General features: G+C 44.1%; 1 protein-coding gene across 3 annotated transcripts in view; it reads left to right on the top strand.

The window, feature by feature from the left end:
- Positions 1 to 25,172, top strand: part of SSH2 (slingshot protein phosphatase 2) — a 166,107-nt gene extending 140,935 nt beyond the window's left edge. For all 3 annotated transcript variants that reach the window (XM_066599593.1, XM_066599596.1, XM_066599594.1), the window contains 10 exons: positions 3,787 to 3,855; positions 5,304 to 5,369; positions 5,478 to 5,672; positions 6,547 to 6,640; positions 7,969 to 8,097; positions 11,399 to 11,445; positions 13,052 to 13,198; positions 14,637 to 14,837; positions 16,214 to 17,027; positions 17,620 to 25,172. In XM_066599593.1, coding sequence (XP_066455690.1) covers positions 3,787 to 3,855; positions 5,304 to 5,369; positions 5,478 to 5,672; positions 6,547 to 6,640; positions 7,969 to 8,097; positions 11,399 to 11,445; positions 13,052 to 13,198; positions 14,637 to 14,837; positions 16,214 to 17,027; positions 17,620 to 19,611 — 3,754 coding nt within the window. In that variant the 3' untranslated portion in view covers positions 19,612 to 25,172. The remainder of the gene's footprint in view (positions 1 to 3,786; positions 3,856 to 5,303; positions 5,370 to 5,477; positions 5,673 to 6,546; positions 6,641 to 7,968; positions 8,098 to 11,398; positions 11,446 to 13,051; positions 13,199 to 14,636; positions 14,838 to 16,213; positions 17,028 to 17,619) is intronic.
- The last annotated feature ends 2,660 nt before the right edge of the window (positions 25,173 to 27,832 follow it).

Here is a 27,832-nt window from a genome sequence, read left to right on the forward strand (position 1 = left end):
ACACAAAAACCAGCTTGACAGATCAGAGCGATTTTTGTAAAAGACTTTTGATCAGTGGGGGTAGTCAAAAGTGGAGACCCATGCTGCTCGCTGAAATAAAGGGGCTCACCCGAGTGCCGTGCCCCTTCGACTGTCATTGTTGCTTGTTGCCTTCTCTCAGCAGCTGAAGATGGAAGCATAGACCTCTATAGACATCTATGCATCTGGCCTCAGCTGCCAAGAGGAGCTAAAAAGCAGCAATGACGGCTCCAGGGCACAGTGTTTGGGCGAGAGCTGCATCCCCTTCATTTCAGCGATCAGTGAGGGTCTTGGCACTTTGCCCTTCACCGATCAAAACTTTTGACATGTCAAAAGTTTTTTGTTGTGTTTTTTTTTTTTGTTTTTTTTTCCCCAAGTGCAGTTGCTCTTTAAAATCTCATCCAGTTGCCGGCTACTAGAGTCCACTGTGAACTTTCTGAGTGCAGATTTTCAGCATTTCCAGTCCTGTACATATATGCTAAATGTTCCTGTAACTTTCTCAGTCTTGATGGAATGCTCTTATCTTGTATTAATGTTGCTGGTGTCACTGTTCATTGTAAGGCCATATAACACAGCTTCCTTGAATAAATGTCTTGATGGCAGGTTGTTCTTTCCTCTTTAGTAACAACCCAGATTTCACACTTGAGGCTCCTGTTTGCTCTCCTTTATTTCTTGGATGTAGCAAGTCTTGATTTTTTTTTTTTTTTCCTTCTTGATTTCCCGTTTTCTCTGGCAGCTGGGGCCTTTGTACTTCTCATCCATCTTTCTAGCCAGCAACTAGTGGGGAAAGCAGGGAAGCTCGATGCCAAGAATCTCAAGTGTAATGTTATTCATAGCCTTGTAGTGTGATTTCTATGGAAAATATTTCCTTACTTGTTTTGAAACTCCACCTGCACATGGTGTAATATCTGCTCCCCTCCTCTCCTGACACGAGACCAGCATGTGATGTTTAGTCACCAATGGCTTCTTGGTGGAGAAGGATAGTTTTTGTTATCCTGTTCCTGGAGTTCTGATCTGTTTCTCCAATCTCATGTAACAAAAAGGTTAAAAACACATGATTCTGTTATGACAGCCGAATAAGCTCCATGAGACACGGGGGGTGTAGAGCAATGCTATTGGTGACGGTCATCTTCATGGGAAAGTGTTTGCACTTTCTAGTAGTAAATCGATCTTTGCCAGCAGACTATTAGAAAATGTTGTCATCTTGCTAATGTATACTCGCTTGGCACACTGGAAGCTTACAGTCATATAACTGGATTTTGAAGTAATAGTTGGTAGGACTCGCAACATTGTAATAAGGGAAGAGTCTAAAAGATGTAAAAAAAAAATAGTGCAAAAATGCACATAAAATGTTGTAACCTATCATGTTTATTTCATTTGCCAGCTCATCCAGTAAACCGTTTCAGCATTCGCCACCACATTCTGTCGTGGTTTGGCTTTCAGCCACCCACATGGTCTCACCATGGAGCAAACTTCTGGTCCTCTTACACAGGCCGATCATCAATCCTGAATGTTCCTATGAACACTCGTTTGCCTAACAATCAGGCTTTATAACAGAACGAACCGTCCACCGATAAATGTACAAGCGCTCGTTCCTCGGCCGATCGTGTCATTTAGGTAAAAACAAATAGTTGCTGGTTGGCTGCACATCTTCCTGTGTACATGAGAGGGTGTGCAGCCGATCAGTGATGGTGGTTTGGGGATGAACGATCATGTTAAGTCGCCCCGTAGAGCAGATAATCTGCCAGTGTGCACAGAGAACGAGCGCTGACCAACATGCTCATTGTCAGTCAGTGGTGGTTGGCATGGGCAGGTAGGTCATCTGCCCATGTAAAAGGACCAGAAGAATGAATTTTGAGTTTTGAGATCGGATTTAGCAAACCAGGCTAGCTTCTGTCATAATTACACTCCCAGGTTTTGCACTTGCTCTCCCCCTATATCCACTTTCTTGCTGATTTTGCTTGGACATACATACTACTAGTAGTGAGAACACTGATGGGCATCTCCACAAATGAGGACCCAGGAACCATAGAAGTACAAATCCACAGCAAAATCTGCATGTGTGACACTTGGACTTCGCAACAGATTTTACGCCTCTACATTGAAAGGGGGTGAAATCCGTAGTAGAAATTTGGCATATTTCAGATTTAGGCCGCCTGCACATAAGCGGATTTGCATTGCAGAATCCGGAGCGGACGTCTGCCTCCAGATTCTGCAGCAAATCCAGTCCGTAGCATGCTATGACAATCTGCGATTTCCTGCCCACGAGCGGAAATTGATTGTGGTGTTCCACTCGTGGGAAGAGATCACAGCATGCTGCGATTTTGTGCGGCTACGCATGGATGGCTTCCATTGAAGTCAATGGAAGCTGTCCGTCCTACGGCCATTCCGCAATCATTACTGAGCTGCGTAATCGCCATAGTGATGGTGTGGCGTCATCTCTACTGCGCATGTGTGCCGGCATGCTGTCTGGCACATCCGCAGCAGAGGAAAGAGACACCAGACAAATAAGCTGGGATCGCCTGCCGGGCACTGGGTCGAACTCTGCTGTGGGGATCCCGCATGTAGGGTTCATCCCACCCATGTGCAGGCGGCCTTAAAACTCTGCTTCTTGCGTCCGTTTTCTCGTGGTAAAATTCTGCGTTGTGTGCATGAGATCCGTGGTTTGTAAAATGGTTCCAAGTATGTGAATGACACTTTTCGTCCGATCAGTCATCCGGAATGTCTTAACCATCATTCTGAGGAGCTAGAGTTTTTTTTAAAAAGTCGAGGGGGGTAAATCTTCAACCTCCCCTTCCAATGAATTATTAAATTCTGGATCTACTTATAGGCTATATCTTAGACATTGTTACATAGATGATGTCCGTTACGTGTCGTGTCGGAGCAGAGAACTGTATGTAGAAGCCAAGCTGTTTTTAGATCAACAGGTCAGGTTTCGTGGGCTTACAAGCCTCAATATTTATGACAAGTTTCTGGATAGGTTGCTAGGTTTCCTTAATCAGCTCTCACTAAAAATATCCCTTGCACCATGAGATGCCTTGTTTTTTTTTTCCATGTACTCATCACATTCGCAGTACACACGACTCGAGTAAATGACTTCTTCAGGTCATCGAGTCGGGTGTCACTTTGAAAGCTGCATTTGAGAATAGCAGTATTTTTAGTTAAATCTACTTAGACAGCCCAGTGACCTGTACACCACTGTGTGTTATGAATTATGGGCCACCGTCATGAGGTGTACTGATTTAAGTGTTATTCCTGACAGTTCATTAGGGACAAAAGAAATCAGTGAAGCACGATGTACAAGACAGACAGGCTGTATTTGACATCATCCAACCATAGACGTCTTCGGAAATCACAATAGCTAAAACCTTAAATGATAAAGGATCATCCAAACTTAAAGGGGCTTTTCCACAAAAAAAAAGAAAATTTAAATCGCTAGGCATGATCTGAAATACCGAGTACTTACCCCGTTACCAGTGGCTCCAGTAGCACTCTTGGTATATATGTCCACTGCATCCTCTGATTGGCTGCAGCGGTCACCTGTCGTGCGAGGGCTGCCAGAGCCACTCAGCTGTTTCCCAGGGGGAGGCGGAATTGAGGTGTATATTGCCTCTTTTGTCGTTTTATGCCAGGTCCAGCTGTTTAAAACCAACTTTAGTGTGGGAAAACAGTAAACTGGTTTATATGCTGGTTGTTATGAACATATGTATACTATTTAGCTTTTCGATGTGTATAGTATTTAACCTCCTTTCTTTGTTTCTATTTTAGCAGCTCTTGTACCATGGGCCTCGTTCTTCCTTTGTGGAGCGATACTCTTATACACCTGGATGGAGATGGGTACGTTTTAAGTTCTAATAAAATGTGTCGTTTTGTTGCGGGTATCTTAAGTCCCACTTCTGTTTCACACAGGAAGGCCCCTCAAAATTAACACACTCTACTAATTTAAATAATCCTAAACTGTGCCCCTTTTGTGGTCTAGTCTGCGGGACAATATTGGAGAATGAAGACTGTTGGAGAGTATGCAATATGTCTCCTGTTTATGAAGATTTTAGCTTTCAGATGGTTTTCCTTTTGCTATCTTGGCCCTTTGTGTCCCATCTTGGTATGACCAAAACATATTTCAGCCTAGAGCAAGCAATTCAGATGATCTTTTGACTATATAAGGGTGGCTTTGGACAGGACAACTACCGTCTGAATAGTCACTCGAAATAGTAAGGTTGTGTGGCGGGGGTGTATTTGAATCGTTGACCCTTCCCAACCCACTCCTTGGAGTCCACTGAATGCACATGATTACATGCGTCTTCAAGTGAATACTCGCTGCTGCAGTCTCCCGCCGGTTTGACGGAACAGTTGGCGCTGCAGTGAGTGTATCTTGGAAGACCAAACCAGCCAAAGGCACTAGCAGGGAGGTTTCTTTTGAAGACTACCAGGGACTCTTGTGTCAAGGATCACTCATATGTATTTAGACTTTTTTCAGGAATCAATAAGCGTCAAGTGGGAGGTCTGAATGTTTAAAAAAAAGGAGGGGGGGATCAGGGAGCCATTTCGTGTTTGGTTGAGAGGCGCATGCCAAATAAGCACTAACTCCATGCAAAGTTCTTGGCTAGTCGGACAAACTATTGCCTGTTTACACCAGCCGATCAATCAACCAGTGACTATTTTTAGGTGAGCTTGAAACAAAGCGACTAGTGAATGAATTCTCCCTCGTCACACAGTAGGTGGCCATGTTTATATAGAACTATCACTTACATTTACTCTGTCGAGTGACTATTCAGACAATACTTATCCCATGTGAAGGTAGCCTAAGCCTATATATAGGACAAGATCATTCATTGTAAAGATAGTTGTGTCTTCAATTGTGCAGTTTTGCCGTCAGCTTTTGAAAAACACAGGTTAATGCAAACCTGAATCATCGTCTAGACTAGTGTTTCCCAAACTTCAGTCACGACTCCCTCCCCTCCATAACAAGTCCATAATACAGCACAGCTGATGTAATTATTGTCGGTGCTTCAGACATTGGCTCAGGTGTTCTCTCTATAGGATATCCTCAAATAATAATGACCCATGGGAGGGGGTGAGAGGACTGGAGTTTGGGAAACACTTGTCTAGACGAAAGCTCTAAATGCAACTATACAACAAAATAAAAGTGAACGTGTTCCAGTATGTCGTTTTAGTCACGAAGGTTCTTAATGTAGATACGCAGGATCTGTATTTGAAGCAAGTCAAAAAGTGTCACCCCTATTGTACTACTTTACTTTACTCAGTTCTTTCCACTTGCTTTTTAGGGGCTTCAGCGTATCTACAGATAATCGGGTTCACATATTTAAGCCAGTGTCCGTTCAAGCCATGTGGTAAGTAATGATTTTTTTGTTTCTTTTGTATCACGAATTTTGATGACACTTGCTGTGCTGTATCTAAATACCTATGAAGACCTCACCAACACCTCTTGTCTTCTGCAGGTCTGCACTGCAGAGTTTGCACAAAGCCTGCGAGGTAGCTCGTGCCAACAATTACTACCCAGGCAGCCTTTTCTTAACATGGGTTAGTTACTACGAGAGTCATATCAACTCTGACCAAACCTCTGTCAACGAATGGAATGCTATGCAGGATGTTCAGTCCCACCGCTCTGATTCACCTGTCCTCTTCACCGATGTGTAAGTTGCAACATGCAGTACCGATTGTAGCCTTCATGACTAGCTGTGTGTGTGAAATGCAAGGCAGGCAGCCCTTCTATGACTATAGTTGATACTAGTATAGGTAGCCTATATTCTAGGGTTTAATGCAGCCATCTATACAGATGGGACCATGGCCTAAATCTTCATTCTGTAGTGAACGCAGCCTGTATATCTTAGGGCCTTTTTACACAGAATGACTGTTGGGCGCAAAAAGTGATCATTCCTCACTGAATAGAGGCGGAGTGGGACTGAGATCAGTCCAGCCCGCCCACCTCCATTCACAGTAAACGGGCCGTCGTTCGTAGATCTGCCCGTTTACTCGGGTCGAATTATTCTTTGATTTTTATGCCTGCATGATCCGAACGACGAACAATTTGTCCTTCAGATCGCGCAGGCATTTACACTCAACGATTATCGTTCAGATTTCCACAATCCAGCGAGAATTTTGAATGATGATCATTCTGTATAAAAGGGTCCTTAGCGGCGATGAACACTTCATTTAAAAGACTTGTTTTGCAGTTTGTGGAGCTGTACGCAGCAGCATCCCAAGTGATTAGTTGGGCTATTTTTGCTGTGGGTGATAAGGCCTCAGGAATCGAGGTTAACAGAATGCAAGTGGTGATTAGATACTTTGCAAAACCATAAATGGACTAAGACTATACAACTCCTGGATAGGTGGTAGAGACATGACCCATCGTGTAACAGCCATGAGAACATCCCTGGCTGCTGTCTGAACGATGACTCTTTGATAGAACATGGGGAATGTTCACCTCGCAGCACTCCAGCACCTGTCCCTATGATAACATGACATGTAACACTCTGACTATTAAGTGCTGTCACTTTTCTTTAACAGCCCGACGGAGCGAGAACGCACAGAACGCTTGATTAAAATTAAATTAAGAGAAATCATGATGCAGAAGGACCTGGAAAACATCACATCCAAAGAGGTAAGGAAATATCAGATATTCAACTCTTCACCTGGTCTCAATAAATTCATTCACTACTTGTAACGGACATTTTTAAGTGTTTGTAGGGTCACCTGTATTTGCTCATATAACCATTATAGGAATATCCATTTCTCCATTTGCATTCTGGGTTTTTCAGAGTGTAAAGGATTGTCTAGGATTAGAAAAACATGGCTGCCTTTTTCCGGAAACAGCGCCACACCTGGCCACAGCTTGTGTGTAGTATTGCAGTACAATTCAGTAGAACCGAGCTATGATACCTGACACAAGCCATGGACAGATGTGGAGCTGTTGATGGACTAAAGTGACTATGTATTTTTTAATACTGCACTACATTTTTTTAAAGGGTTTTCCAAAATTCCTCTGGATGTTGTAAACTACTTTAATTGGGTCGCCTTAAAATGGGTTTCCTATCCTGGTTTTTCATAGCTGAGATGGGAAATCACTGCTATGGTTACCTGCCGCCTGGCCACAGCCTACGGAAAGAGAGGGCTAAAATTATATATCTCTCAATGAAGTGAATAGGAGTAATGGCAGCAGTGTAACACGGCACGCTACACTGTTTCCGCCACTCCCATGCTGTACTACAGTGTTTTCTTAGCCCCCATTCACTTCAGTGACAGCTATGGAAACGGCGCTCGCTCTTTCTGACAGGTGGCTGGCACGCAGTGCCAGGTATTTCCATCCCCCCATGACAAGCCAAGATGGGAATAACCTCTTAAAGGTGTTGCGCCAAGATAGAAAATTTATCCCCATTCTACAGCATAGGGAAAAACTTTGTGATCATTGGGGGCCTGATTGCTGGGACTCCCACCAGTCCTGAAAACAGGGGGTCCCAATGATCCCGTTATAAATGGGGCAGCGTGCGCTGCTGCTGCTGCTCTACTCTAGTGCTTTCACCAGAAATATGCAAATGGTCAGCGGTCTCTAGGGCTTCCATTGAAATGAGTGAAACACAACAGCTGCTTCATTCATGTGGGAACCATCTGGACCCCTGTTCTCAGGATTGATGAGTCACCCACCCATCTGAAAGTTATCCCCTATCCTGTGGATGGAGGATAAAATTGTATCTTGACATAACATCTTTTATTGTCGCTACATACAGGTTTTGGCTCTCTGTCCATTACATATATTGAAATATCATCTCAGTCAGACTGCCCACGTATCTTTATCCTATTTAATATTCTAATGTATCAAAAGCAGTTCTCAGATTATGGTCAAGCCAACCGGACATGCTGATGGCAACTATTTAGCCTACGTATTCCCTGGTGGCAAATCTAATTTAACCAATGTGTCATCCTACTTTGTAGATCCGGACAGAGCTTGAAATGCAGATGGTGTGCAACCTGAGAGAATTCAAAGAGTTCATGGACAATGAAATGATCGTCATCTTGGGACAGATGGACAGCCCCACTGAAATCTTTGACCACGTGTATCTGGTAAGAGCGCTGTTCCGCTAACTGCCTGCCACATTTACATCCCCTCTCCATGTGCTTCCTCATCCTAGTGCTTGTTCAGCTACACCGCAGGGTACGTCAGTGATTTGTGCAATACTGGCCTCAAGTCTATCCGGTGACTTATGTCTGAACTTAATTCACAAGTTCTATGAACTTCCCTAATTGATAAGAATCTACACATTCTCAGCTGTTTTCATCTTTTACTAGGAAGTGGTTTCAGTGTGTTAAGATCAATCTTGTTGCATCTTGGCAACGCCTTTACTGAGAAAAGAGCTGCAACATAAACTTTTAACCTGGCTCTGGTTGTGCTAAGGTTGTAGAAATCCGCACCTTTGGTAACATCATAGGAGGATTTACAGTAAAGGGTTAGCGAGAACATTTAGAAAGCATAATACGTCAAGTTTTGATTGATAGGATCCAGGTACTGAGTCTCACACCAATCGCTAAAACAAAGGAGGAAGAAGCACTGTGCCTGTTCAGATATGATCGGCAAACGGTGTGCAGACTCAGGCTTTCTATTGAGCCCGTACACTGCTCTAAGCAGGATCGAATGGGGACATTACTCAGCTAAGCTTCATTTTAGCGATCGTGGGGGACTCAGCGCCCACTAATCAAAACTTCACTCACGTGTCAGAAGTTTAAAAAAAAGTTTAGTTACACTTTAAACGAATAGTCTTGTTTTTTTTTTTTTTATTTAATAAAAAATGGCATGGGTAATAAGTATTTCTATGGATGAAATGCCAAGTGGCATAACAACGTGTCTTCATTGGCCATCAGCTCTCTAATTCAAGTCCAGTTATGGTTATATAAGCGGGCTATTCAAGGTAACAGTTTACAGCCAGCCATAGACTGTATAGCGAGTTTATAAGGTCACTGAGCTCCTCATTAGTTTGCTTGTGATCTAATGTAGGAAGCAGCTTGCCCCATGTGTAAGCCCCCCTCCCATCGGCATAATGTTACAGCATTATACAGTATCAGTTCTAGATCTGCAGTAGATGAGTAAATGCAATCCTTTTTGGTAACTTTTCAGCTCTGGAGGCAGAGAACATGTTTCAGGCTGTGCATATCCTTCTCTTTGAAAGATTGGAGCCCCGTGGCTTATTTTAACACATCAGAGAGCAGGAAACGACTACAGCGTTTAGAAGCTGAGCGAGGTTAATGCCAGATGACCGGCCGGCTCTCTGGGGATGTTAAACTATTTACACTGCAAGGACCCTGATGGTCAGGTCTGGTAACAGGAGGATAGCCAACTGCGGTGGGATCAGCAGGCTTTGTTGTGCAAGGAAGACTATCTTCAAAGCTGGGTCTACGGGGTAAGAAAGATTCCTGGCAGAATCCCTTATTCCCCGTAGGGAAAATGCATCCCAAAGCACAATGGAATCTTTCCAGGGATCGTTGCCAAGATATGAACAGGACCTTGGGGGAAGAGGCATTCATGAAACAAAAGTGAGCGGAAGTCCTGACCTCAGCAAATATGCAGTGACATGTGCATTAGCATAAAACGTGAGGCAGATCCAGGTGGCGATTGGCATTTGGCAACAGCACATGGATGAAAAAGAAAAGCAGAGTTTAGTTCTTCAATTTACCACAGGAGATTGTGCTTTTTGTATACGTCCCCCCATCCGCCCACCCGATCCATACAGTCATCGATCAAAGCACGGCTCCATGAAGTGGCAATGTGACCTCCAATGGTATCGGATCTGGTAGTGTATAACTACAGGTCACATCGCTGGTGAGGAATACAATATACAAGTTGGGGTATATACAGACTCTAATAAATATGTGGCCTCCACCTGGGAGATGGAAGCTGCATTTTAATGGAAATAAATGGCAAAGTTGATTTATTATGGAGGGGGCAAAGATAAAATCGCCGATCCCAGACAAATTTTCATCCGTTCCATTGATGCATGGAAGGCCATACTCTACCTCCCATGTGCCCAGATTTGCAGTCGATCCAGAGAGGTCAATGAAAAGCCAACATGTGCTTCAGATTATTGTCACGCCTGACCCCACGGCTTCCTGGAAGTCTTCCATCACTTGTCTGTACCACTTTGCTGTCTGCTAGTTGTCAGGGACTAAACCTGTGCGTATCGTGACACTAAATGCTTCAGTTTTATTGGCTAAACCTACAGTAAAATTTATACCTTTTAGGGATCTTAAATAATTTAGTGATCTTGTGGATAGACGTTTTCTGGACTTTCATCAGTACAACTTGATGACTGCACTAAGGCCCTTTTACACAGGTGGATGATCAAGCCCAATCATCAGCCTGTCTAAATATGCCAGCAGTCGGCCAACGTACAGTGTTCATCAGCTGACCTGATCTTCTATGCAGACGTAAAAATGGTCACTCATCGGCAGGACCCACCATGTAAACGGGTATCTGCTGCCTACACCTGTTATTTGTATGGGGACAAACGATCGTTAATCTCGGTGCTGCCAATCCTCTACCGCGTGTGAATTAGGTAACGAGTGCCGGTCAACATGTGATTAGCGCTTGTTACATGAGGCCCCATAGTTTTGCATGCTTAGCGTATATTGTGAACTACCAACCCGATCAGATGCTTTCAACTGACAACAGCCTGCAATGATTTACATCGCTAATGTACATAACATATACCAGCTGTCTGCAGCCCATTACAGGAATATGATGTCTACGCGGACAACAAACTTCCAGTTAGTCTTTCCTCTGGTCAACTTTGCTGTTTAGTGTTCCTAGAAGTCTACAGGATTCAGCATGTCTGTCACCAGGATGCAGCTGCGTTCAGCCTTTGTCCCCGCTCACGCATCCTGGTGCTTGCTGTGCCGTCCCCGGGGGCAGACTCCGAAAACTACTCCTCGCCTCTCCCGTGAGATCAGGGGAAACGTGACCCTCGGTGGAGGATGTACCTGGTCCGACAGGTTGTTCCTCTCCCTGGGAAGGGCTTTTCAGATGGGTCCAATTACAGAGTGGATGGTGAAGTCATCTGTTTGCTTTCATGTTTGATTTCTGTGTGTGATTCCTGCCTTAGAGTTTTGTGGAGCAAAAACAGACTTTTAATGTTAACCCTTTCTCTGAAATGTCTTCAGTATTGCCAATGTCATTCTGTAGACTGTAAATAAGCAGCAGGCTGGTTTGTAGACCTCCCTTTATTTTACACAAGGGGTTTGGCAGATTTTTTTTAATTGGCCTGTTTTCTAGGAATTGATGAATTCTTAGTAATTGAAGTGAGATCATTGGAGCGCTTTGAGTCATTTGGTAAAAGTAACAGCTTTTAGAGTAACCGGGTTGTTTATTTTACAGGGCTCAGAGTGGAACGCCTCCAATCTGGAAGATTTGCAGAACAGAGGGTAAGGAACGTCAGTCTGTGTCATTTTAAAAGAAGATGGATATGTGAAAAGATTTTGATTAATATGTGCCTATATACTGGTGAATAGATATAAATATCTGTCAAAAGCTTACAAGACTGATGCTTACCAGAGTCATAACTAGCCCATTTTTTTAAAGGGTAACTGCACTTTTTAAAAACTTTTGACATGTCCTAGGGTCATCAAAAGTTTTTATTAGTGGTGGCCCCACTGCTGAGAACCCCTCTGATCACTGAAATAAAGGAGCTACAGCACTCACCTGAGTACTGTGCCCCCTTCGGTTGTCTTCACTGCTTGTCCGCTCCTCTCGGCAGCAGAACACAGAAGCATAGACTTGTGTGTCCGTTTTCAGCTGCCAAGAGGAGCTGGCAGGCAGAAAAGCTGGCTGGCGGGGCACAGCGCTGCACCCTCTACTTCTCAAGTGATCAGCACCTAGACCCCTACTGATCAAAACTTTTAAACATGTTGCGTTGACATGTTAAGGCTGGGTTCATATGGGGCGTATTCCCGTCGGAAATCCCGCGGTTTGGCCGAAACCGCGAGATTTCCGCCGGGAGAACCGCCTCGGAAAAACCCGCGGCGGCTTTGAAGCGGCCCGGCCGGCGCTCCCATAGAGGAGCCGCGGCGGAAATAGACAATAAATAGACATGCTGCATCTTTTGAAACCGCGGCTGCGGTCGCCACAGACGCGGTTTCAGCCGGACTTACCGCAGCGGATTGGCCGTCCCGTGTGGACGAGATTTCTGAGAAATCTCGTCCACATGGCTGGTTAATCCCGAGATTGGCGGCCGCAGGCGGATTTGCCAAATCCGCCCTGTGTGAACCCAGGCTAAAAGGTGGCTTTACACATTAGATGAACATCAACTGAACCTGCTGGTTTCAGTTACTTTCTCTCTGACGCTGCACCATTCTGGCCCATGCTTAGTGTCTAGTATTGTAGCTCAGTCCTATTTACATGGCACAACCCATGGACAAGAGTGCAGCAGTTTCTGTAAGAAATGACCATGTCACCTTGTTAGACTGTCTCCATCTGTCGGTCAACATGCGGGTATACATTGGGGCAGGTGTAGGCATTGGGTACTTGCCCACAGTGTAGAATAGATCTGTATAAATATGATATCTCCTCAGATCACGGACTGTTATCATAGTTGTTTTTCTTTTTTGCATTTTTTGGCTCTACGCATAGTTGTAGAATATGCCGTTCTGACAGACTGGTTTGGCTGCATGGATATTTGAAAGTCACGTTTTTATCTGCGCTGTGCCACATGCAGGGGTGTAAAACCACTACTCTTGTTTTCTGATATCAAGGGCAAGTCAAGTTTTGTAAACCATAAGCCCTCAGGTGACCTTTGTGCACTTATGATTGTTTTTATTTTTTAACTTATGGGAAAGGTGAGCAGTGTATTAAAACGGATGTCTAAATAGGGGGTCGGGCAGTTGGCCTTTAACCCTTAACCTCCTGGTATCCACTTACTGTCCTGAGAAAATCTGCAGTAAGTCCGTACCACATTTTGGGATCTATGAAATGTGTGTTTCATTTTCTAAGGTCAACATGTTAATCACTTTGCTTCGTCTCCTCTTGCTACAGGGTGAGATACATCTTGAACGTCACAAGGGAGATTGATAACTTTTTTCCTGGTGTTTTTGAATACCACAACATCAGGGTATATGATGAGGAAGGCACGGACCTGCTGGCGTACTGGAATGATACATACAAATTCATCTCTAAAGCAAAGTGAGCACATTCTCTATGTCGTAGTAGTGATTGATTCTTTGAGTTTGCATGTAACATTGTGTATCTCGTAACAAAGCAAAGAGGTTGTAACTTCTGTTATTGTAGAGAGGATCAAGGCTCTGTTCATACTAGCATCACTGATTCGGTTTAAAACAAGACTTAAAGACCTTGTCATCTGTCACAGCTTCAAGTCCCTTTTACACAACGATTATTCAGTTTCTTGCTGGACTGTGCGAATCTAAACTATATTCGTTCAGTGTAAACACTGAATAATGACCAATAATACGTTTGCGTAACGTTCGTCATTCAGTTTGTGCAAGTATAAAAATCAAACAATGATTGTCCTGTGAAAACAGGCAGTTCATCTATGAACAACTGCCTGTTTACTGTGAATGGAGTCGAGTGGAAGTGATCCCCAGCCGCTCCGCCTTCACTCACTGTGTGATCATTGCTCCCATGTGAAAGCATAGGAGCAATGATCGCTGGGACGTTCCGGGCACTTAAGAGCCCAACAATCGTCCCGTCTACAAGGACCAATAACCACAAAGCAGACCCTTAAGAAAACGTGGCATACACCCAAATAACAGAAAAATCAATAACTTGGATCAAAATATTCAGAAGGCAGAAAAACATGTAAAAATAAGTTATTTAAAAATATGCAGCCAAGCTTGCCTATCCCTGACATTATTTGGGTATAGATATGCAACAGTTCCCCAAGAACAGAACCATAAAATATATTGAATAATACTAAGACTGCACTGGCTTGTCAAAAGTTCAAATCCCATAGTATAAACCAAATTCCAAAATCCGCTATTAAAGTAGCAATCCCCTGAACTTTCTGTAGAACAGGTTTCCTTTTTCAATTTACCGATCACTCAGGAAGAAACGGCAGAAACTTTTTCTATGGCCAAGGGCAAATCTCCTGGCCATGATGGCCTTCCAACTGAAGTCTATTTACAGTTTAGTAAGTTTTAGCTTCCACAGTTGCTGTCTATTTTCCACAAAAGTATTGTAAAAGTTTAGGGGGATTCCATAATCTATATCCTAGTGCAATTTCCCTTTAACCCTTGTAGAGAACCCGGTCAGCAGCAGCTATATTGCCAAATTGCTGCTGATTTTGCACAGGGTGTTTTTTGCAGGAAGTGTTCTCATGTTCTGCTGAAGGTTTCTCGGCTCTCATGTTAATGTTGACAAAACACTGGCAGATGCATTATCGCTGCCTTTATCAACATCCAAACACGTGTCTGATGACTCTGCCACGCTGGTAGCATCTTTGCCCTGAGCTCTGGATGGGTTTTATGAAGAAGTAATGCCCTCTAGTGGTGGAACCTTATTTATTGCCTTTTCTTGTCCTGCTTTTATGTTTTAATACACTTGCTTTGTCTTAGTCTAAGCATCGTGCAAAGTAATAATATAATTTTATTCTATTGTCCTGCAGAAAACATGGAGCTAAATGTCTTGTGCACTGTAAAATGGGAGTCAGCCGCTCCGCTTCCACTGTGATTGCTTATGCTATGAAGGAGTACGGCTGGAACCTGGATAGAGCTTTCGATTATGTGAAGGAGAGGCGAACTGTTACCAAACCTAACCCTAGTTTCATGAAGCAACTTGAGGAATATCAGGGCATTCTGCTAGCAAGGTGAGCCTTTCATTTCACGTCTGGCGCTCATGATATAATAATTACATCATGAGTTAAAGAGTTTTTGTCATTAAAACAAAGTTCCATCCTCCAGCTATAGGCCCTGCCTACAATAACAAACTAGGGTATAATGCCCGGCACGCAACTGACAGCTGGCTCCTGCATCGGTGGTGACTTCCCGGTAGACTGGCTGGTCAGAAGCATGTGACTGCTGTGGCCAATCAGAGGCCACAACAACATCATGTCCCCAAACTTATGGCACCGCTGATGCCAGTAGCGCTGACAGTCATGCTGCAGTCTCTGATTGGCTGCAGTGGTCACATGCTTCTACCAGGAAATGACCTCCAATGCCAGCAGCGGCTGTCAGCTTCATCTCGAGGCCCATGGAGAGGTGAGTATATTCTTGTTTGTTGTTTTAGGAAGGCCCTAGCTGGGGAAAGGGTTTTGTTTTAATGACAAAATCTCTCTAAAGTGACCCTCCTGTCCTGGACAAACAAAGCCGCCCCTCTACTGTGACTACACTGTGCGTTAGTATGCATCGGTTAATGAAAGCAGCATGTAGTATCCTGTACTAATACAGTGTGCACGAGGAAGTCAAGGGAAGCAGTGTGGCCATCTTTGTTTGTCCAGAACTGGAGGGTTGCTATAATGAAATGTTAATGCATGTCAACCATTGTGGAGAAATTAAGGACATCAGAAGGTGCCCGCTTGCATTTCAGTAATGGTCTGAGAGTGATACCACTGAGGCAGATGAAAGTTCAGTGAATAAGTAGGCTAAATAGCCTCATGGCATTCTAGTATATTTAGCCATGGAGTAAGGTCGCAGCCTCCTTAGTCCCATGTGTGAACTTTGTGTATCTGAAGTTCACAGTGTACGTTTGTTTCTTGGAAAAGTTTGGTTTTGCAGTGATGGACACAACAGGTGCCCACGGGTATTACTCATGTGATGCCGCTCTGCATTTCATGTTGACTTGTCATGTCCTGGACAGCAATGTTAACAATCTCCTGCCAGTATCTACTTTTCGGACACGCTTATACCTTTCATCACAAAGTCAGTTGATGGCCTAACAATAGCAAAATCCACAACCCAGCCAACTCGCTGTAATGGTGTGCCAGCTCCAGAATCTGAACTAATCCATTCATACTGAGAAAGCGTGCAGCACCTATAGTTACAACCTCCTAGTCGGGGGATATTCTTTTTAATTTAGTGAAAATTTGTTTTGGTTTTTTTGCCCTTTATCCAGTTTGTGTTAATTTTAAGCACTTTATTAAGTTATAAAGCTACACAGATAATGTATTACGCATATTATCACTTTGTGGTTGTATCCACATTTGCATAATTGCTGTTGGGTAATCTTGTCATTTTTACTTTGCAGCAAGCAGAGGCACAACAAGCTATGGCGTTCTCACTCAGACAGCGACCTATCCGACCACCATGAACCCATTGGGAAAACCGGAATGGACATGAGCAAAAAGGACATCACATCCTCAGCGGAGCAGCTTTCGGACATGCATCATTCCTTTACACTGGGACCTCAAACAGATAACTGTAACCCATTGTGCCCCATTAGCACCTCTTTGTGCAACACACCGCAAGCACACTACGAGTTTACATCTTGTGATTATCACACTGGACAAATAGAGGATATCCTAAATCTCAACACGGTGAATGGTTGCCCAACACGATGCTGCTCTGATGAGTCTTCAGTTTTCCTGGACAATTGCAGACCTGACATGCTCACAGAAGACTTGTCTCCAATCTCTGAAAGCTTAACTGGCCAGTCAGAGCTACCTGACCTTACGCTGGAAGACATGGAGAAGGATGCACTGAAGAATGACGTTAACTGCCATCTCCTGCCATTAAGAGACCTAGAATCACAGACGGGTGATCTCCCAGAATCTCCTGATCAATCTTCTTTCACCTCCCAGTCTGAGGATATGAGCGGGGACAGAATCGATTTCCTAAGTGCACTGGAAAAGTTTGTAGAATTATCTCAGGAGAATCGACCGCGGACGTGCTCCACCACCCGAGCAGACGAGCAAATCAGCAATGTTAGGAATGGTGTCCTGAAAGGTTCTTGGCCAGAAACATCCTTGTTTGAGAGCCTTGCTGATAAACAAAGAGCGAATGCAGAAGTTAGCACCCCACAGGCCTCTGAAGACTCATCTACAGATGAGGAGCAGCCAAAGGTAAGTACACCCTACTAAAATACTGCCTGCAGTCATGTGGTATATTACTACCTCTTGGGCAGCATATAATATATGCTCCTTTTAAGCATTCACTTGGTTGGTACATTTGGTTTGATACAGTGAATATGCTTTATGGAATTGATAATCTTATATTTTTAAAATTTTGACTCCTATTTCATGATAGCCCATCAGTAGTAGATTAGCTGTGATCTGCTACACAGGATTCCCCTACCAATTAGCTGTTCAGTGTCCTCATGCACTGAGCCTATTCTGCAGGAAGCAGACAGCTCCATTCCCACTGCCCTGGCGAGACATGGTATTGCAGCTATTGAAGTGAATTGGAACTTTGCCTGTAATACCAAGCCTGGCCACTGCAGTGAAAACTGAGCTGTCAGCGATCTGGTGAAAAGCTCATTAGTGGGGTCCTCAGCAGTAAACCCCTGACAATCAGCTATTGAGGTCCTTTCATTTGAATAGTCAATTAATTTTCTTTATAGGTAAAAATAAATCATTCAATGTTGAATTTTAGTAAATTGTGTTAGGCAATTACTATATGAGGTAGTATTTACTAATATATATTTTTTTACCTTAGGAGGTCTCTGAACTCGTTGTTCAAGATCATCTTCCCAAATCCCACTCTGAAAATGCAATATCTGTGAAAGAAATAATCACAGAGATCGAGTCCTTCAACCAGGGAGTAGGCCAGTGCCAACAGAAAACGGACAATCTGTCTAGCCAAGTACAAGCACCAAAGAGAAATACAATCCACGATGTGTCACTTGAATCTGTTTGGGAGCCAGAAAGCAATTGCAAAGAGCAGAATGAGGCTAGCACAGCACTGCCACATGACAAGTCAAAAGACCAGAAGTGCAAACAAAGTTCTCAAGATGATTCGGAAAACTTAAATGAAGCAAACGACCATCAGGAAGTTCCAGGGCAGCCTCCAAAATGGTGCGCCGGCTCTGTCAGAAGGGCCACAATGGAGTTTGAGGAACGCTTGAGGCAAGAGCAGGAGCAGCAGCAGCACACCACCGCTGTGCCAACAAGGAAAAATTCCAAGAATGACTCTTTCTGCGATTCTGCTCCAAAAAATAAACTTGATGACTCTTTGCTTGATGCTCCAGATAACGAAACTGATAAAAAGGTCAAACCAAAAGTTACAGGGGTAGAACCGATGGAACTTCTCACATCTGAGCCATCTACAGACTCGCAGTTCTCTCTATTAGCCGAGCATCAGTATGTGCAAGTGAAGCAAGACACAAGTCAGTCGGAACTAGCAATTAAATCGAAGGGGCAAGAAAACGAGAATTTGTTGTTTATTACCGAACCTTTAGAGGGGGAGAATAGTTCGGTACAGCCTCCAAAGAAAGTAGAAGATCTAGAACATAACCTTGGATTTCAATGTTATGATAACAATGACAATGACCTCTCGCGCCATGAGCTCAACGTTACTAGTGAAGAAGTAGTTCTAGAGTCGAAGGATCTATCTTCAGAAGCACCTTTAAATAATACTTGTGCAAGTGCATCAGGCGGGTCCTCTGCACTAATGGGTTCACCGGATGCCACTCTTCCATCTGACAGTGCCCAGGAAGAGCATAGTCTTGCAACTGATTTACAAGATACCAATGTAGTCAGCCCTAGTATACAGCTAGATGTCCTTAGTCCTAACTACCAGTGTCACCCTTGCTCCATTGTTTTAGAAGGTGCCACTGAAGAATGCACCAGTACCGATGAGAGTTTAGGCAACCTGTCAAACTGTACAGACAAGTACCAAGGTGACACTTTCATGGTCCTTGGTGAGTTAACGCAAAGGGAAGCAGACAGTGCCTTGTCCCAGCTGAGCCGCGAAGATCTTAATTTAATCAACAAGCTTACGGAGAACATACGGGAACTGCGCGAAGTGTTGGACGTTTCATCTCTTTCTTTTGGCCTTCCTCATAGTTCAAGTAGTGATAGCATCAAAGACTTTAGTAACAACCCTGGCGTGGTCAAACAAAGAGCGAAGGAAATAGAGGCACGGATTCGGCAAGCTGGTCTCACCACTCCGTCCCAGATGAAACGTTCCGCATCTCTGGCCAAGCTGGGCTGTTTAGAACTTTCGAAAGATGATTTGTCAGAGAGGGGCTCGGTCTCATCGGAAAATAATCAAACTTACCATGACATACTTCAGAATTCACTCCGGATCGTGCCAGGAAATTACGAATCGGATTCGGATATAAAATCAGAAGATCCGCCTGAGAAGCTTTGTATACTTTCTGTACAGGCCTCCTCGGGACTGGAACCCACAAAACATTTTGTAGAACAGATCAAAACCGCCGAGTGTGTTGTAAAGAGCAAGCCAGTGGAAAAGCCTCTTGTGCAGTATGCCAAAGAGTTTGGTTCAACTCAGCAGGGTATGGTAAGTCCTGAGTCTGAATTGACTGTTTCCCAGGGGCACCTTCACCCACCAGTGGTACTAGACCCTTCAGTCCCACTAATAACTGTGTCACCCAAGCACGAACATGGTAGAACTCATCCTTTGAGAAGACTTAAAAAGACCAGCGAGAAGAAAAGAACAACCAATCTGCTATACAATACCATGTAATCCTGGAACTTTTTACTTCTGTGGTTTTTCTTGTTTTCTCATCCTTATAAAGGGGCAGGTGTAATATGTGAGGAACGTGCACTTTATTGGTTAATTTTATATATTTTGACATATTGTTTTATTGTTCCTGATGCATGTAAGGTATGGGCTTCCCTTACCCCTCCTTCCCTTTGTAAGTAATTCCTGACTGCACACATGTAAGTCATTGTACATATATAAATAGAATTGTGTGTGTTTTTATTATTTTTTTATTTTAACTCTGGAACCTCAAAAATTTTCTTTTAAGAAATCCTTAGTAAAAGCAGGTTACTGTTCCTATACGGGCGAATCGGACCCTGTTTTTGTCTGACCGTTGACAAATGTTATTAGGAACCGGGCGCACTTTCAATTGCTTCTTTTAATACTTCAGATTGATGCTTTGTCTGAGGGGTAATGACTTTTTTCAATTTTTTTTTTTTATTTTATTTTTTTTTCCGAACTGTGAAAAGTTTTAGGATAGTCTTTTGAGGTTTTATAACCAGTTTAACTGGTGTCGGCTATATTTTTTGAAGTTGCCACCTCTGTAGGCTGCATGTAAAGCTTACATAAAATTGTAAGCTATTTTAGAATTTGTCCCTTTTTTTTTTTTACCTTTTTTTTTGGTCCTTTTATCAATCCTTCATTCTGTACCTAATGCCTTTTAGGGTCAACAGTGCTGCCATGCATTTCAACATGCTGTCGGTAAGTCGGGATCCAGAGTGCCATGTGGCTGTTGACTTTTACATATCACTATAAACCTTAGCGTTTTAAGCAAGGCGATGCCTGTTTTGTGGCTTGTTGGGACAGTGACATTATGGGAATATCGACACGGTGTTCCCATGTCCCATGTATGAGGGAACTGCCTTGGAGGCGGGAGACTGCCACAGCCCTGTCTTGCTGAACATAGCCACTTATCCGTTTATGAGAAGGTCTTAATGAAGTAGTCACCGTTCCATCTTAGATAATCAGTCCCATTACCAGCCAGGGCTTTAACTTTTTTAAATGGGAGACAATGTGACCGGAGGAATATCCTATAATCTCTGTTGGAATGTGCTCTTATTAGTTGGTCTACTCTATGGGGATTGACCCTTCATTACTTGAATATGCTGTGAACTGTCAGTTTATGGCCATTTTTACTTTTTTTTTTTTTTGCCTTTCACCTCTTTCTACTGATCCACTTGTTCCTGCTGTACTTCACACGTTGTAATTCTAGTGACTATCAGTGCTGCCTATCTGTCTGTACGAAAAAACAACCTGTAAATGTTACATAGTGTGTGTTTGATATTCAAGCAAAAGCTACAAAGTGTTTTTTGGCCTTCCTGGAAACTATGTTCAGTCTATTAAGTTTGCGTGTGAAGACATGAAGTATATTATATCCATGTATTTGTGGGCGTGTAGATATGGTAGATATATGTGCACGCCTGCAACATCCATACAAATACATACATATAATATATGTGTTGTATATTACACTTTTTACTGACGTTTGGGGTTTTTTTTTTTTAATAGCAAGATTTGCTGCAAACTGGAATACTCCAATGTAGTTGTAGATTTACCGTTGATCATTTCCTGTTTTTTGTTGTTTTTTAGCAGTTGTTTTAATTTGCTGCTATGGTCCTATTGCAGAGGCGGTTTAAAGAACAGCGACACTTGAAATGCTTGGAGAGATCACAAGGCGACTTTGGGTGCATTCATGGGCTCTGTGGGGTTAGAGGGGATCGAAATGCAGGTCTGTGAATCAAGTGTCACAACGGTAGATACAAATGGGACTCTGAGCTTACCATGATGCAGCTTGTATGTTGGTGCGTTCAGCATCCTGTAAGAAGAGGTTAGGGCCCTTTTACACAGCAGTTATCATTCTGGTCTCATTGAACTGAATGCTAATCGTTCAGCGTAAACATGGCTGACGATTGGATGGCGAACGTAATTCTTTAGCTTATCGTTCGTCTTCATCTATGCAGGTGTAAAAACCTGACAATCGTCCTGTGTAAACAGGCAGCCGCCGTTCATCTATGCCTGTTTGCTCTGAATGGTGGTGGGAAGCTGGAAGAGATCTCGGGCACGCTCCACCTCCATTTAGTGAGCGATTATCGCTTCTATGCGAAAGCACAGGAGGGTAAATCGCTGGGGCGACTGGCGGGCGCTTAAATGCCCAACAGTCATCCCATGTAAGAGGACCCCAAGTCTCTGAACACATCTACGTTGTATCTCCACTGAAGATCTGGTCCAAAATTCAGGACAAAATAGTACGGCATGCTACGCTATTTTGTCCGGTGCAATGTCAGCCGGCATAACTGACCCCATTCTAGTCAGTGGAGTCTGTTGTGTTGGATGCGGCTCATCTAGTCATTTTTGTTGTTTGGCTCCTATGATGAAGCCAAAAAACAGAAATCAATACAGAAGGTGAGAACCGAGCCAAGACATAAATTAACGATTTTTAGGTGCCTTAAAGGAGTTGTCTCGCAGATCTGCTATTGAGGACCTAACCTAAGGATAGGCCGTCAATAGGTAGAAGTTTGGGAACCCCTTTAAAAAGACCTGTCACTACTTCTGACATGTCTGTTTAAGGATGTTGTGCCAAGTTCTAAAGTTATTTCCTATGCACAGGATCATTGTGGGCCCTGACAACTGAAACTCCCTGCCAATCCAGAGATCCGGTCGGCCCCCAAGTGCATGGAAGAGAGGTCACACAGACGCAACGCTGCGCCATTCACTTTAATGACAGTGCCGTAGATTGCCAAAGTGCTTGAACTCTGTAATCTCTGGTGCTTTTATGGAATTGAGTGGACTGGCATGACACTTGGAGTAAGTGGACCCTGTGCTCTGGATTGGTGGTGGTTGGAAGGAAAGGGGTTGGACACCTATTGGTCGTAAGGTTATGCCCTATTCTGTGGATATTAAATAACTTTATAACTTGGCAGAAGCCATTTAAGTAAATACTCGGTTTCCCCAGAAAATAACCACCTTTTCTGACAACATACAGTGCCATTCATCTGTTGTTCCTCCTGGAAATGCATGAATAAATTGACAAACATATGAACATCGCCTTCATTAATATGGTGTTTCTCTACATTGTCTACACTGTCCAGTGACAGAATAGAAAAATGGCAGGCCAGCTTCTAAAAGTATCTTCTATTATATTATAATATATAATCACAATAAAATGTATCTGCACATACCTGTGTGCCCCCACAACATAAAAGTGTCAAAGCACTAAAGCTTCCATGGTGGGCAAAATTATCAGTTCCATTAAAAATCCTATTTCAACAAGGCATAACTTCTGTTAGCAAGTGTATAGTAGAACCCTTCTGAAACCCATGTTTGGTGGATGCCTTATTAGAAGCCTTCTGCTATACACTTATGTCCCATTTAGATTGGATTCTGGTCGTCTGAACGACTGCACGATCACTGATTTCACTGCTAGGTTGTTGGTGCTTGTGCAGAGCATTTAGACAAGCAGACCTCCTCCCGCGACATCACAGCACCATTCCTTCAGATCGCCACCGACTGTCTATCCGCTGATCTAAGACTAGATCCTCTCTCTATCTAAAACTGAACCTCTCAAAAACTGATCTACTGGTGTTTCCGCCCTCTACTGACCGACCTCATCCTGACATCTCCATCTCAGTGTGTGGCACCATAACTCCCAGACAGCACACCCGCTACCTTGGGGTTATAGTCGACTCCGATCTCTCCTTTACTCCCTATATCCAATCTCTCTGGCCCGAGCATGTCAGCTGCACCTCAAGAACATTGCAGGAATCCGCCCTTTTCTCACTGTAGACACGCTAAAAACACTCACTGCCGCCCTCATCCACTAACTGTTCGATTAGTGCAACTCGCTGCTGATCAGCCTCCCCTGCTCCAGACTCTTCCCTCTCCAATCCACCCTGAATTCGTCAGCCAGGCTCATCTTTCTGTCCAGCCGCTACTCAGACCCTTCTGCCCTGTGCCAGTCACTGCACTGGCTGCCCGTCAAATACAGAATTCAATTCAAACTCATTACCTTAATCCACAAAGCCCTCCACAGTGCCGCCATATATTGCTTCCCTCATCTCAATCCACCACCAACCCAGGCTCTCTGCTCCCCTAATGACATCAGATGAAGTGCCCCTTTAATTCGAACCTCTCTCTCCTGCCTCCAAGACTTCTCCAGAGCATCACCAGTCCTCTGGAATGCGCTACCCAAAGCTATTCAGGCAATCCCTGACACACACAACTTCAAGCATGCTCTAAAAGCGTCTGAAAGCTTTAAAACGCGTATCAGCGGGGGCATATGTGGATACATTTTATCATGGTTACATATAGGAGAAGATACTTTTAGAAGCTGGCCTTGTGTATTTTCAGAATACCCTGTTCGTTCATACATTTCCAGGAGGAATAACAGAGGAATGAAGCTATGCATTGTGGTAAAAAAGAAAGTAATCCCCATGAAATAATTCTGGACTATAGAATATTTACTAAAGCCAACCTGTCAGGATAGCAGGTTGTCTTTAAAGGGTTTGTCTTACTTCTAGCTTTTTTTTGCTGCAGGAAGCAGGGACAGCTCTGTACATTGTGCAGTGGTCCAGGTTGGTACTGCAGGCTGAGTCCTGTTGAGGCAAATGGTACTCTGCCTGCACTACCAGACCAGGCCACTGCATATTTCCTGTAGCAAAACGGCTAGAAATGGGACAGCCCATGGGAAGTGTTGTATGGGCTTAGAAAGACCCACTCAAGAATAAAAGCCTGGAGTCAATGATGACAACTGCTAAATAGAAGTCCTAGTTGTTAAACCCTTGATGACCTGGCACTTTAGGTCTAGTTGCCTTTTAATGCCTTCTGGAACCCGCCAACCAGCCTCTGAAAATAGGTGCCTGTTCCGTCCCGGCTCCTCAAGCCACACTGAGTTTTTGCTTGCTGAGACAGAGATGTTCTTCTCAAGTGTCATCAGATTACGATGGGCTGAGAGAAACTCTGGCTCCCCAGTTATTCCTGAGCGATGACTCTCAGTATCTGGCTTAGAGGTGTAGTTTGCCTACAGATGGGGAGTTTGTAACTGTGTCCTCCCTGCTCTTCACAATAGCAATCCATGAACCCTCGCTGCCAAGTTGATTGGAAATGACCGAATTCCACCAGGACTATTACAGATCCGCTTTTTACTGTTGCTTTTCTTTTCATAATGTGGTTAACATTTCCAAGTTGGTAGTCGGAGCATCCAATGCAGCGCCCGTCATAATAAACTGGAAGGGAAGTCTGGTGTTGAGACGAGGTTTGTGTTCCTTGGATGAGTAAAGGGTTTTTGGTCTCATTGGATGTCTTGTCTGCGTCAGTGTAACCCAGTCTGGCCTCTGCGGAGAGAGGAGCGTCCACACAGACACTCGATAGCGGCTCACTCTTCTTCGGCAAGTTTTATTTTGTAAGATGTAAACACGATAATTGTTTTTTTTAAGGGCATTTTTGTACAAACGCTGTTCTTTTGTCTTTTACAAAAAAATACTGTGGTTGAGGAAATTTATTGTTTACATTGTGAATATTAAACCTGAATAAAGAAAAATACCGAATACAGTGTGTGCGTGCTGCTTTGTCTTCCCCTCTGAGTACCTTATACATATGACAGCCGTGGGCAGGTATTGGGCTTGGACTGCACAGCAACTTGTGACTGCGTGAGAACAAAGGGATTGTAACTAGAGATGTGCGAGCATTGTCCTTAGCGAGCACCTGCCCGCTCGGAAGGAAAGGTTCAGGTGCCGGCGCGGGTGAGAGGTGAGTTGCGGGGGGGGGGGGGGGGGGGGGGAGAGATCTCTCCTCCGTTCCCCCCTGCTCTCTCCCGCCGGCACCCGAATCTTTTCTTCCGAGCGGGCAGGTACTCGCTAAGGACAATGCTCGCTCGAGCAATTGTCCTTAGTGAGTATGCTCGCTCATTTCTAGTTGTAACAAGGCTGACTTTTATCGTCTATCTCTTACTGCTGAGACCCCACCGATCCCAAGGCCAGGGGTCCATTGTCCCGGTGGGTCGGACCTCATAGATCAAACATTTATTCTCATTTTACTTAAATAGAGGACTAGTTTAAATCTTGCAACAAGCCCTATGATTTCTGGTTAGCCTAAAATATCTCCCCTTTACATTTGATGTCACGGATACCCGGGGCTCAAGGTTCGTAATACGGGGCCCGACCACAGCGTTGACTTATTCCTGACTCACTTGATCCTGCACTCCTTCAAAAATGGAGCCTAAATCGCACCCAGACCCGGTCTTGCACACACTTCACCGCTGACCGTTTTACTGCAAGGCAGGTCGGCCATCTAGGTACTACTCACTGACTAAAGCAGCCCAAATTGCCACACCTATCGGGGTCTATGGGTTGTTTATAGAGAGCTACAAAAATATAGCAGTGCATATATAAAAAGGGGTCATATACATATATATGGTAATATATACAATATACCTACAAGACTGTTGGAATTAAAAGGAATAAGAGAAATAGAAATTCCAGTTCCTTCGGATTGGATCCACGTGACGGCACGGTGGGGGATGGGTAGTTCTTTGTATTCACATAGTCTTCTACAACCTAACAATTTTGGTCTTGTGCCCCCAGACTCCTAAAGGCTCACCATGCCACACCTCTGACCACCCACATGTGGCATCAGATCAGGGAGAGGTCGGCTGAGTGCACAAAACCCAAAGATAGAAATACAATTCCATACACATGCACACTTGGCTGAGAGTGCTGGGTCTTTATTGGGAAGAAGGAAACTTATTGTTTGTCCCGGTCCCTGGGCGATGAAGCATAACAATGTTAATGGCAAATCCTGGACAGCGAGGGTACTTCTGTGGGGAGCGAGAAATTGTTCACCCAAGCAAACGATGACTGTGTTTGTTTACTGTATATTACTGCCTGCTCTGTTGTCAGGGGCCTCTCCAGCATGTCCCATACCGCAGTACTGGCTCTAGCCAGCAGACGGCGCCATTGTATAATGGCAGAATGAGAGAGCCCCCTAGGAAACCCTGAATCCAAAATTGGATTGCAAAGGGTTAACCTATTGAATATCAGAGAGGATTTCTTTTCTTGCCGCAGATTGTATATATGATTCTTAATCCACCCTTGACTATCCTGGCTACTGTCCGATCTGTGTTCTATAGACTTAAGGTGCATTTTCATACACAGATCGCTCAAAATTCGTCAGAAACTGACAGTTTTCAGCAATCATTTTGCATTCGCTACTAATGGGCTAAATCAGCCCTTTAGTACTTCATTGCATGTGTTTAGAGAACAGCGGGTGGTCTGTTCTCTAAATACATCACTTTGTTCTCCAGCGGAACAGCGGCTGTTAACTGTTAAAGAATTAACAGCGCTGCCCGTGGGGAACACAGCATGCGGTCCATCTTATCGTCCTGAGGGCCGAGGATTTCATTCAGACCTGAAGTCAGCGATGGACAAAAAGTGCACCGTAAGTGCATGATGGGTGCACATTTACACACGATTATCGCTCAAAAGATGGCATTTGAGCGAATTTTGAGCGATAATCATGTGTAAAAGAGCCTTAAGGCACGCAGAACTGCAGATTCTGGTCTCTGTAACACAGAGACATATCATGTAGAGCAGTGTACAGCAGGTCTGAGCAATGGAGCGGTCAATAAACAGTGGTAAACAATTTGCCATTAGCTCCAGCTCTGTGATTTGTCTTTCACTCTCCTTTCTCCTCCCCATTCCCCTCTGCTCTAATAGACATGAATTAGCTGGATGACTCATCCCTATCCTCCACCTACTGTTCTGCTGTAAGTGGTCTTCAGTCAGACACACAGCAGGCACAGTGGTCAGCAAGTTAGGAGGAAGGGAGACACCTAATAGCTAGCCCTTTAGGCCTCTCTTACACGGACTACAAATCGCATGTATGTGAAGCCCGTGGTTTGCAATGGCTTCTTTCAGGCTACAAAACATCTTTTGGAAACCATGAGCTTCATATTCATACATTTTGTAACGAGATTTTGTAGCCCGTGTGAAAGGGGCTTTAGAGCAGGGTCCCCAATCACCGGTCTGCGGACCAGGAGCGGGCCGTTGGGGTTTTCGTGCCGGTCCGCGCCGCCGCTGCCGCGCGCTAGGCACTGATAGTGTGCTCTGCTCTGCAGCCGCTGCAGAACCGGCTGAGGTTTACATACACTCCTCGTGGACACTCTCACACCGGAAGACTACCAGGGGCACGCAGGCGACAAGCACAACCC

Source organism: Eleutherodactylus coqui, chromosome 4 (assembly GCF_035609145.1).
Source record: "Eleutherodactylus coqui strain aEleCoq1 chromosome 4, aEleCoq1.hap1, whole genome shotgun sequence".
In the NCBI taxonomy this organism is placed as follows: Eukaryota; Metazoa; Chordata; class Amphibia; order Anura; family Eleutherodactylidae; genus Eleutherodactylus; species Eleutherodactylus coqui.